This window comes from Gymnoscopelus braueri, assembly GCF_963280865.1.
Source record: "Gymnoscopelus braueri genome assembly, chromosome: 17".
NCBI classification, from domain to species: Eukaryota; Metazoa; Chordata; class Actinopteri; order Myctophiformes; family Myctophidae; genus Gymnoscopelus; species Gymnoscopelus braueri.
This window is the reverse complement of record NC_137617.1, coordinates 19,517,600-19,529,992: the sequence shown is the minus strand read 5'-3', so window position 1 is coordinate 19,529,992 and position 12,393 is coordinate 19,517,600. Positions and strand designations below refer to the sequence as shown.

The 12,393-nt window shown below is 44.6% G+C and overlaps 1 protein-coding gene across 1 annotated transcript in view; it reads right to left on the bottom strand.

Moving 5' to 3' along the window:
• LOC308105566 (supervillin-like) overlaps window positions 1-12,393 on the bottom strand; it is a 76,273-nt gene that overhangs the window by 30,668 nt on the left and 33,212 nt on the right. Inside the window, exons 4-8 of the mRNA XM_080456385.1 lie at window positions 11,171-11,232; window positions 8,253-8,353; window positions 6,648-6,747; window positions 3,900-4,480; window positions 2,711-2,846 (exon numbers count right to left, since the gene is read on the bottom strand). Of these exons, the coding sequence (XP_080312511.1) occupies window positions 2,711-2,846; window positions 3,900-4,480; window positions 6,648-6,747; window positions 8,253-8,353; window positions 11,171-11,232 (980 nt within the window). The remainder of the gene's footprint in view (window positions 1-2,710; window positions 2,847-3,899; window positions 4,481-6,647; window positions 6,748-8,252; window positions 8,354-11,170; window positions 11,233-12,393) is intronic.

Sequence of the window (12,393 nt, the reverse complement as noted above, 5' to 3'; positions counted from 1 at the left end):
TTAAGCGAACGAGATTCATTCTTTCCCCCCTGCGCTGCAAGAGCATTAGCATGACTTGACGTAAAGTGTGTGATAAAGCTTCAGGTTGCCAGTAAAAACAAAGAAGTGACGGCTTATTATAAACAGCTGTCGCTCAAAAGGAAAAACACCCAAATTTTTTGGGGGGGAATATAATTTCCAATAACAAGGCCTTGCTTCGATGAAACATACGAGTTGTGAAAAGAAAAAGACTTAGAAAAAGGGTAACGGGAAACATCTGGGGCGGGTGGGAGAAGAAGGTGGCCGTGGTGCGTGCCATGCAGTCCTCCACTCCGCTCCCCCGGACATCGACTGAAGAACGACAACATCTGCAACGCCTCAGCTTTTGTACGAGACCAGGCTCCAGCTTGTCCTTAATGTGAAAAACTGATGTGCTTTGTGTGAGAGATTCAGCTGAGGCTCCAGAAGGATGCAGGGGCAATAGATCCCCACACAACAAGTTTCAGCATGAAGGACAATTTGGAATTCACAAACATATGTGCTTTTTTTTGGTGATCAATAAAATCTGCAAGCAATTTTCATGCAAGTGAATGACCAACATCTGAGGGCACCGCTGCAGCCATTCACATAGCTTGCAGAAGCATGTCTTATCTAGAGCACTCATCCAAGTTAGCTAATCTCAGACTTCAGCAGCTGCTAACAGAGCACTGAGCGTTCCGGACCAATGACACTGGCAATGATCTTGGACAGATTGAAGGAACAAATCCGCAGACATTTTGGAAGCGAGCTTATTGGCCTTCCCTCAGGCGTACCCAAGGAGCAATTTTTGGTGCTGTTGAGTGGAATAGCGCTGAGTTTATGGTTTTAGCGTTGGGTTTGTCGTAAAGGAGTCAGCCAGAACAGATATAAAATGACATCATTTTTCGGTATTCAGTTGACAATTTGCAGGGATTTGTTTGGAATAACTTTGCCGTCTGCAAACGCTTAAGATGTGCCTTTTCCAGCCTACGAGCGGATTTATCCTAAGGTTAGCTCATCGTTGGAAGGCAGATGAGCTCAAAACCAAAAGCCCTCAATAGAAGCGCTGATCTTGCTCGATCGTCATCGAGCCAAGAAGAGGGCCCTCGTACGTAAACAAACGTGACGTGAAGCGCCTCAAACGTAACACCCCATTTAAAAAGGAAGCTTGGTCATGGAAGGATTGCGTGCAGATTTTGCCTGTGAGCTCTGAACAAGAAACAGATAGAGAGAGAGAGAGAGAGAGAGAGAGAGAGAGAGGAGAGAGAGGAGAGAGAGAGGAGAGGAGAGGAGAGGAGAGGAGAGAGAGAGAGAGAGAGAGAGAGAGAGAGAGAGAGAGAGAGAGAGAGAGAGAGAGAGAGAGATTTAACCCATTCAATCCGGGAACGCATCTGTGTCATTTTCGATTTTTAGCTATAACCATTATTTTTATACTTTGGCTATTCAAAAATAGCAGATCTACGAGCTGGTATTTTCGAAAGATCTTGAACATTTGTGCAAATCTTTGAATACATTTATACATATTTTTAAACAAATTTTAAAACTCAAATCTTGGCTTCTTGGGGTCTCTGGAACAGCATATTTTGATGGGGAGCGGCGGCAAAAAATATAATTTTGGGTGGTCATTGACATGAAAAAGTGTGAGCACCACTGATATAGCAACAATAGTTTTTTCAGAAAAATTAAGAAGTTTGTTGAGACATTTTACAGTTAAATGTTCGCTTAAAAAATATATATATTCAAAGATTTGCACACATTTTCACGATTTTTCAAAAATAGCAGATCTACAAGCTCATAGCGATATTTTTCAATAGCCTAAAGAAATAAAAAATGACACAGATGCGTTCCCGGTCTGAATGGGTTAAAAAGAGAAGGCATTCCTTGTTGGTGAAATAGTAACGGAAGGGTGAGGAACAACCCATGCAACAGATGTGCCCACAGAGAGAACACCCAAAAAACACCAGTGTGGCGGAGGAGGTGGCGGTGCTGGGAGGTATACGTAGCGTAGCGTATAGTGTGGGATTTATTTTTATGGGGGGCGGAGGCGTGCTCCCCCTCGCCTGGGAGAGTGGCTTTAAGCTGCGGATCTCTGGATTTGGCATCAACGCCACTCCCAAAATCCTCCTTCTTTTAACAAGTCCTCCACCCCCAAAGTCCTGCCTCCCTACCCCCCCCCCACCACCACCACCTCCTCCTCCCACTCGGGCGAGGGAAAACAAGCTGATTCAGCAAGAGGAGGGGGATAAAACTAAAAGCGTACCCCCTCCGCTGTCTCCTGCACACAGTCAGCCTCCCCTCATCATCACCAGGAATGACTCATTCGTTCCCCCTACGCGCTAAACTGGTGGGGAAGCCTCGACATGTGGCGAAGAGTCATCAGTGTCTAAATCAAATGAAAGTTACCCCTCTCTGTACATACATCGTTCTATCATGCCTCCCACAGACTCTGGTCTCCTTCATAACAGGACCAAAAACTTTTTTTTTAATTAGAAAATTGTCTGTTTTGATGTGTTTTGATTTGTCCCTCAGTAGCACTTTTGTTTTATTATTTTATTGCACTTTGAGATTTATTTTGCAATGAAATGCGTATTAAAAAATAAAATGGAAATGTAAGTTGTCTTATAATAATTGCTTGTGTTAACCCTGCTATTGATGCTGGCTATTCCAACACACAGCAATACAGGGGGGGGGGGGGTCAGGGCTGGGTCTATACCTTTTTCTTCCAGGCGTTCTCTGCGTCAGAAAGCTGGTTGAAGCGATCAGCCAGGGACTTCTGGACCACTTCTTTAGGCTTGGGCTTCTTCAGTTTGCTCTTCCACTCCTCTTCTCCGCCGGTTAACTCTGTCGTTCTGCAAGAAGAGCAGAGAAACAGAAGACACGTTAGCTCTGTCCAGTCAAAGAAAGATTTGTCCTTGCTTTTTCTTTTTTTTTTTACTTCTAGGCGGCCCTCCTACAGTGTGTACACTACAGTACGTCTTTTCATTGCTTAGTATATCAGATTGATTTTGGATAATTCCCTTTGTAGAGGCTGTTGTTGAATGGGCTTGAGCTGTCTCTGAAGTTCCTTGCGATTTTGGATGGGTTCCAGAAGTCTTAATTTGGGGGTGAGATCTGTTTTCCTGTGATCTCTGAGAAACTTCCAACCACTCATCCTCAGAGAAGCCCCCCCACAGGAGATATGACCACCAACACATCTCTAAATGTCAAGCAAAAGCCTGGGAAAAGGGGGATATAGGGCCTAATGGGATCACAATGGAAACAAGTCCCCACAACTTTTTTGTGTTATCCTTTTAGACTTTTAAGTGTTTTACTGTACCTCCGTACTGTTTACATTTTGGACTAATAAAGTATTCAATCAATCAAAGAAAGAATGGGAGGGAGCAAAACCAAAAACTAACAAACATCTACATTACTCCTATCAGTGTACCTCATACTTTTATATTATACATACAAAACTAAGATTTGAAAAAGCTTACTTCATTTATGTTTATTAAGCCATTAAGACCGGGAAAGCATCTCTCTGTGGCATTTTAGATTTCTTTGGCTATTCAAAAATAGCAGATATACAAGCTCGCTACGAGCTTGTAGATCTGCTATTTTAGAAAAATCGTGAAAATTTGTGAAGATCTTTGAATATATATATTTTTAAGCGAACATTTCAAACTCAAATCTTTGCTTCTGGGGGGTCCCTGGAACAAAATATTTTGAGATGGGGTCCGCGGCCAAATACATATCATTTTGGGGGCTTGACATGAAAAAAGTTTGAGAACCACTATATAGCAACATTTTTTAGAAGACATCTTGTAGAATCTGCCTCAGGTCTTAATGGGTTCATTTGTAAATGCCCCATTCCTTGCATATAAAACAGCGTGTGTGCTGCATGCATGCGTGTGTGTGCTCACTTGTGTTTGAACGAGGAGCTCATGCTTCCGTCCAGGCTGCCCTCCAGCTCGTCGCCGTCCTCGGACACGGACGGCGTCTTCTCCAGGGAGGCGCTGCTCTCCTCCAGGCTCTCGTCGGGCGAGGGGCTACGCATCTCCTCCAGACTGTCCCCGCTGCTGCTGCTACCGCCGACGACGTCCCGCTCCTCCCTGGGGAGGCTCAAGCTCCCGCCGTCGGTGCTGTCCTCCATTAGCGTTGAATCTTCATCTCGTTCCTCCTCGCCTTTCTCCTCCTCCTCCTCCTCCTCCTCCTCCTCCTCGCCCACCTCCTCTTCCTCCCGCGGCTCCTCCTGCTTGTTCTCGGCGAGGGTGAGAGGCTGGGACGGGCCGCTCTCGGGCGTCGTGGACCCCTCGCTGTGGTCCGACTCCATGCTGGTGGAGCGGCTCTTCTTGAGGATCCCCTTGATGCCGCCGCGGGGCCCGGAGTCCTGGCGCTGCAGGGACGGCGGCTGGCTGGGAGGGGAGGGGGAGGGGGGCGGAGAGGAGGAGAACCTGTCCTTTGTAAGGCGGTGGGTTCTGTCAGAGGGCCGAGGAGACGAGGGCTGGAACGGAGAGACGGAGAGATAAAGATTAACCGTCTTTGTCCGCGTCCCTTGTGTCTGTGAGGGAATCAATATATTATAGCAGTGAGTCGATACGTTGGAATGTATCCACTGGTTTAATGGTGCTAGTGTCACTAAGTTTTGTTTTCTTTGCACTCTACCGTTGGCCCTGTCATTTGTTGACTAGGGTTCACACCACTTACTCCAATCTTGCACTTCGGAAGTCGTTCTGGATAAGGACTATACAACAGTACTGTACTCAGTATATATTCAGTACTATGCAATACTATTCAATCACCATATTCTACCCCCCCCCCCCCCAAGGCAACTCTCCTCCCAAATCACACTGCAAGACTGGAGACACACACACACACACACACACACACACACACACACACACACACACACACACACACACAGATTACATCTACCACTGTTGAGTAGGTGACTGCATTCCAACGCGGTGTTCCACTGTTATTATGTTGAAGAGAGATTGTGGGTCTGATGTGTGCGTGTGTGTGTGTGTGTGTGTGTGTGTGTGTGTGTGTGTGTGTGTGTGTGTGTGTGTGTGTGTGTGTGTGTACGTGTGCGTGCGTGTGTGTGAGAGAGAGTAATCAGAGAGTAAACAAATGACATGTACTATTCAGGCAGACAAGCACACGAAGCACATAAAAGCGCAAATAGACAAACGTAAGATGAAAAACATGATATTAGGCATGCAAGTGTTCAACAATAAACACTGCACTGTATCATGCATCAATACATGTTCTAGTTCAGGATTTCCCAACATTTTCTGGATACAAATCCGAAAGATTTGCGTCCCAACAATGTGTGACCACAACATGGCAGCCGTGAAACCATGACATTCTTTTACATTCTTTTTTTAATAATAAATGTGTTATATTATCATTCAAATCGTAGTGTTTTGCCAATTATTTGGGGGCCCACTGGCAGTATCCTCACACTGTCCAGGTTGGACATCGCTGTACTACTGTGTTTGTTTTGAAATGAGTGTTATTTGATAGACACACCCTGCTGTGTTCAAAATGAGATAATGTTGTCATTAAGCTCAGTGACAACAGGGTGCTCAGTGGGGGGGCCAAAGGTTAGAGAGGAGACTGCAGGGAGGGAGGAGCAGGAGAGAGGGGGGGAGGGGGGGGGGTTCAGCTGGGAGTGAAAGTGCAGCTGTACTGAAAAACACCAGGGCATGGCTGAGAACATTTTGTGACTGTGTTGGATATTTGGATATACTATATGAGGTCCGGACTGCTGGCGTATTACTGTAGGTCCGGGCACCTAGACTGCTAATGCAGCCTCTCAGTGTGTCGCGGGTTCGAATCCCGATCCCGACGACCTTTGCTGCGTGTCACTCCCCATCAGTAGCGTCCCCAGGAATTACATTTAGGGCAGGCGAGATCTTTTTTTTTAACCCCAAGATTTGAGTTAGCTTTATATATATATATTCAAAAATAGCAGATCTACAAGCTCATAGCGTGGCACTCGGTGCCGCGCTATGAGCTTGTAGATCAGTATATCTGCTATTTTTGAATAGCCAAAAGAAATCTAAAATGCCACAGATGCGTTCCCGGACTGAATGGGTATGTGTGTGTGTGCCTGACTGCCTGTACTTGGTCTTCAACACTTGTTAAAAACCTGTTTGGGTTCTCAGCAAAACAAAGTGAGGGACTGTAAAGAAAGCAGTGGCTAGCAGCTCGCACACAGGAGATGAAATGCAGCATCATGCAGTGTGTGCTTTTTGCAACTTATGCATCAATGACGATCTAAAAGAAAGCCCCCCAAAACATTATGTGGAAAGGGGATGAGTAAGTGTTTCAGAACTGCAAGACCACAGTTTTTTAAGTATGAGATCTTTCCACACATGAAGCCATGCGATCAGACTCCAGTCTGTGGACGGCTGTGTCTCTCTTTTTCCCTGACTCACTTTTCCATGCGAGAAGTTTTGTTCCAAAATGAGATTTTTGCCCCCGAACCAACAAATGACGACTTAGTAGCGAAGTGGATTCTGGAACCATTCGGAGGCCATCGGGCAATCCGATCTTCGGCGATATTTTTCAGGAGGCTCTCAGCTTCTACGAAACGTTTCCCCCTTAAATGTTTTGATAGCCCTTTGAATACAATGTTCAAACCACACATAAAAAAAGCCAACCTTCTCCTCTTCCTCCACGGTGGGAGAGTTCTCCCTCCGCGATGCCTTGTCGCTGGGTTCTTCCTCTTCCCTCTCCTCCTTTCTGGAATTCTTTGAAAGGCTAGAGTATCAACAAAAAAACAAAGAGAGGCATAGCAAAGGGTTAAGGGAGAGAAACAAAGATGAACAGACAATGGCATTTGTGAAATGCTTTGATGGTGACAATCCAGAGCCTGCAGAGGAAAGGAGATAAAAGCGGAGTGACGTACGATCCACATCATCAAGCAACAGAAACCAACCGGTTCTTTGAAAACATAATTCACTTACAGTGTACATTGTATTTAATCGAGTGTACTAGATGTACTATGGAACAATGAGAAAACAGATGTCCTGAACGTAAGGATAACAGATGTGAAGTGAATGCATCTAACCATTTATATAAAATAATACAATAAAATAGGCCTCTTATCTTATCTAAATTTGAGCTATTTTTCCTTGTGAGTCAGAAGTGTGTCTTTGTGTATGGAGGCTGTGGTTTGAAGAAAATTCCAAATAGCTTAACAGACAGGCATGCATTCTGTCATACATCGAGTGTAGGATGCGCGCACACACACACACACACACACACACACACACACACACACACACACACACACACACACACACACACACACACACACACACACACACACACACACACACACACACACACACACACACACACACACACACACACACACACACACACACACACACACACACACACACCCCCCCAAGCGTGGGTGGACATGACTCAGTGATAGATGGCTGCGGCTGATAACCTGGGGTTAACTCAGACAATGCAAGTACACACAAGCGTTCACATTCTAGATGTACGGATAATGTGTAATCTCCTTTAACTTCTGGATGTTATAAAACTTCTGAGACGTGTGCACGTGCACACACACACACACACACACACACACACACGCACACACACACACACACACACGCACACACGGCTGTGGACAGAGTGCTAAATACAGTTTGGCGGTGTGTGTGTGTGTGTGTGTGTGTGTGTGTGTGTGTGAGCGTGAGCGCGTGTGTATTCCCTGCAGCTTTGCTCTGCAGGTTTATCTGGTTAATCTCTCCATAGGTTTTCATTACCGGGCTGCTTTTCGGATCATGGCCCTTGATTATTTGTTCTCCATTTCATCCACAGTCTTATTTATGTACAGTGCAGTCTGTGTATTCACATTAAAGTCTAAACATTTCAGTCCCTGTGCTTTAACGGTGCCATACGCAATATACCAGAGCCAACATATTCACAGCATGACTCTGTTGAATGACTCAATACGTAATTAGACTCCCAAAAGAGCCATCCTGGAACACCTCAGTAAATACAATTTACGGTAATTCTCCTAACTGAATAATGTGACAATTTTTCAAACCTGTCAAATTGAATCATAATGGGTCCAGATATTAGGTAATCCGGCTAATGATATGATCGACCCCACACAGTAAATTCCCGAGTGTCAGTTTCACTCGTGGTGTAAAAAACGGACCCAAATGAACCCGTAAAATGGGGCATTTTTTTTTCCACAAGCCGAAATTAAATGAACACTCCACATTTTGCAGTGTACCCACCTGGAAGAAGCTGCATCCTCCTCACTGGTCACAGGATGAGAGTGCACTCCGTCGTCGTCTTCGTGTCGACCGCTGCTTCCCTCCTCCGTCTTCTCCGGCTCCTAGAGAAAGCAGAAGAGAGATGAAAAGCCATAGCCCACAGGTCAGTTGTAGTAGTATAGTATAGAGGGTTTAAAGTGGTTAAGGGAATCAATCGTGTGACCTGAACGTCACATTCTACAAACGTCAGTTTTTTTTTAAAGCGTATGTTTCTAAATCAGTGGTTCTCAAACTTTATCGTAACTGTTATTATAAAATGATATGTATTTGGCTGCGGACCCCCCCATCACAAAATATTTTGTTCCAGGGACCCCCAAAAGCAAAGATGGGTATACATAGAGGAATATAAGGAATAGATATTATATTCAAAGATTTGCACACATTTTCAAAATGTTTCAAAAATAGCAGATCTACAAGCTCGTTGTGCGGCACTCGGTGCCGCGCTACGAGCTTGTATATCTGCTATTTTTGAATAGCTAAAGTGTCAAATAATGCCTTTTTAACTCAAATAAAAAAATTACACAGATGCGTTCCAGGTCTTAAAGGGTTAAAAAAAATAACATTTACGAAGACATGCTTCTCTTGCACACCAGACACCTACTCTGAAATTGCCGTCCGACCAGTGGCTGCGATATTGTGTCATTTTCTCAGGAATTTTTCGAAGTTCGAAATTCAATTCCTGCGTTTTACTGGATGCGTTAAAAAAACGGTTGACCAATAAAAACTTGCATCGGAGTCTTGGTGCAAGGGCCCTAGTACTTTTCCCTCCCTTCAAGAAAGGGGATGATCCATTGAGCAAGTCACTAAAACCCTGGCAGTTCCGACGTCGTCCATCATGGCCTTAAGTGTGAGACTGTGGTTGCACTTGACAACTCCAATGCTTGCGAGAGCATGCATGCAATCAACCCACCCTGAGTAAATACAGAAAGCCTTTAAAAAAAATTACGGAGAGGGGCATTGTGGGTATTTTCCACATTAACTGGGCTCCTCAAGGGAAATGCCATAATAGGGTTTTTTTCTTCTCTTTTTTTTACTGTCCCCAAAGGTAAACAGTGACTCACTCGGTCCTCATACAGACATACAGTATGATTGGCTGTCCAGTCTAAACCCAATAGGGGGGGCTTGGACATATTGTTACTTGGACAGGAGAGTACGGCGTAATTGGGACACAAAATGGACTTAAGAGATTGGTTTTTTTTTGGATACCGAGCTTAACATAATAGCAGATTGAAAAGAAAACAGAAACCGCAATCTATTGTATACTTTTAGTGCAGTCTCTGTGGTAAAAAAGGGTCTAGTTAGATTAAGTCATTATGCAGACACTGGAGACAGGAATGGAAAATGACCAGAAAAGACAAGAGAAATGGACCTCTGAGAGTTCAAACAAAGCTCTAGATTTGACCATGTAGCAATAGAAATCACATGAGGACTTTTGCTCTATGATGAGATATCCACCATTTGTAAAACACCAACACAAAATAAAGTGGTAGTTTTTTCCCAGGGATAGTTAGGCAGCTATTAGGCTTCTAAAGTCATTGAAAATGATAACACAAAACGATAAACCAGACTATTGCAGACCATTATTCAAGCGACGATGGATGTGATTGATCTGAAAGTAGAGGCTGGGAGAATGGAAGACAGTAATCCTACAAAAATGAATGAGCTGCGTCTTTGTTCAGCAGGCACAATGGAATTATTCTGTCTGCACGCAGCATTAATCAGCGCTGGGAGGAAGACATACGACATACGTGCTATATGACTTTAGTGTGATTTATACTACGGAGGCCCCCCTGACCTCACTTTCTACCAAATCTCGCCTGCTGGAGATGCTGAGTCATTGGCCTTCACACCGGGGACTGTATGGAGGAGAAATGAGTACATCAGGGCGAGTGATGACAGGGTCTCTGACAATTTATCACTGCTGTTCTTAAGTCTCACTTCCAAGGGGGAAATACAGAGAGAAAGAAAGAAAGAAAGGAAGAAAGAAAGAGAGAAAGAAGGAAAGAGAATAGATGGAGCAATAGGTTCTTTGTGGGAGCCATCTGGGTCCACTTGGCCAACCCTTGGCACTGCTCCCTGGCCTGTGAAGGGCCAAGTCACATACAGCCCATGTACGTACATCTGTTAGAGAAAGAATCAGCCTGACCACTTCTGCTCATTAAATGCCCTGGAAAGAGCACATACTATGTGCTACTTGTTTAAAAAAAAATCTAGATGCTTTCAAAAAACTATTCTTTTTTTTGGAGGTATGCAAACACTTTCTGCATTTTGTCCTTGATAGTGTGCCTTCCAGCATTCTGAGTTTTGCTTTCTTTCCGCTGCAGGCTCGGGCCTCCCGAGGACAAATCTACATGTGGAGGACTTTGGCAAAGTGTGGATCCAGGTGCAAGGCGAGCACAGGGCTTTATGGAACGGCTCAATTTGTTATTAATGGAGTAATATTGGGGGGGGGGGGGGGCGCGATGGACGGGAAACCATGGAGGAAATCACACAGGAGGGATGCTGGGATTTGACATCCACACAACTACGCATTTTGTCAAAACGTTCCTGGATGCATGGCGTGTAGAGTGGGTCTATTTTGCGCGCTGCTGACAAACCCTTCAGTCTGACATCCCAGTTTCAAGTTTTTGGTGCACGTTCTAAACTGCCAGCAGTTCGCCGACGTGCGCGCGACAGCTATACGAGACTGCACTGTATACGCACAGAGGGAACACGACTGGGCGTTCGACACAGGTATGAGCACAGGAGGGAAGTACGCACACCCACACAAAAAAAGAAAAACACTGACACAAGGTTGTGTGCACGTGCGTGCACACACATACTTACACATGCAACGGTGAATTTGTGGACAATGGGGTAAAGAATGTAAAATACCCTACCATAGAAACAGACATCTTGGCAGCTACGCTTCCCTTGGCTGGATCAGCAGGCCGCCTGTCAACTGTGAAACAAACACACACACACACACACACACACACACACGCTAGGGTTGATAAGGGTTACAGTGAGTTTTTTTCCTTTCATTAGTACAGAGTATTGTACTGTCAGAACAGCCAGGTATAGCATTACCTTATAGGATGAGAGTAGGATAATAGGCAGAGTGTGTGTGTGTGTGTGTGTGTGTGTGTGTGTGTGTGTGTGTGTGTGTGTGTGTGTGTGTGTGTGTGTGTGTGTGTGTGTGTGTGTGTGTGTGTGTGTGTGTGTGTGTGTGTGTGTGTGTGTGTGTGTGTGTGTGCGTGTGTGTTTAAGAATCTGTCTCTTTTTTATCATTTGGGAGATCATGGTGGTGTCAGATCAGGTCAAACATTCAAAGAAAAAATAAGGCACGTCCTCCGTTTCTTGGTGCTGAGCCAAAGATGCAAGATCAGAATCATGAAAAACAAGATGGGGGCTCGCAACTCGCTTTAAAATGCTCTAATTGCATTCACAGCACAGCAGCAATATACAACATTTAGACCCTGCTGTCTTTTTCAAGTATGTGATCAGTATCAGATCAGGTCAACCACACAAACTTAGCTTTAATTAAGTTAATTTAACTTTGGCAAATGGACCCACACAACACAACGCATCGCTTGCTTGTAGATCGGCTATTTTGGCGTTGTATGACAAAGAACAAAGTAGGGCATGCGTGGTTTAAATATGAACACTGAGGATTTTCTGTACAGACCAGAGATCTCTAGCGTGAATAGAGAATGCAAAATGCGCATTCTCAGACATGTGCAAACATGGACAAATTACGTCCAGCATGTGTGAGCGACTGAGCGTGCTACTAACAAATATAAACTTGTTTCAAGCATTACTACTGCTTTGAGAGTGCCGAGGTATGCTGGGCTTAACCAGCATAAAACAAAAGCGCTTAAGTGGACAGTTGGACATGTATGAATGAGATTGAAATGAGACCTGGTTTGTGCAGATGTGTCTTATCAAAACTACCTCGGATCGCTGCTGTCAGGGCAGAAACCTTGTATCTTGTATGTTTTTTTCTTAAATCAATGCCCTACTTTGTCATGCTACAGTGTCACACAAAAAGTACCAAAAACAGCCGATCTACAAGCTCAAAACGCATTGCACCGCGACACGCTTTGAGCTTGTAGATTGGCTA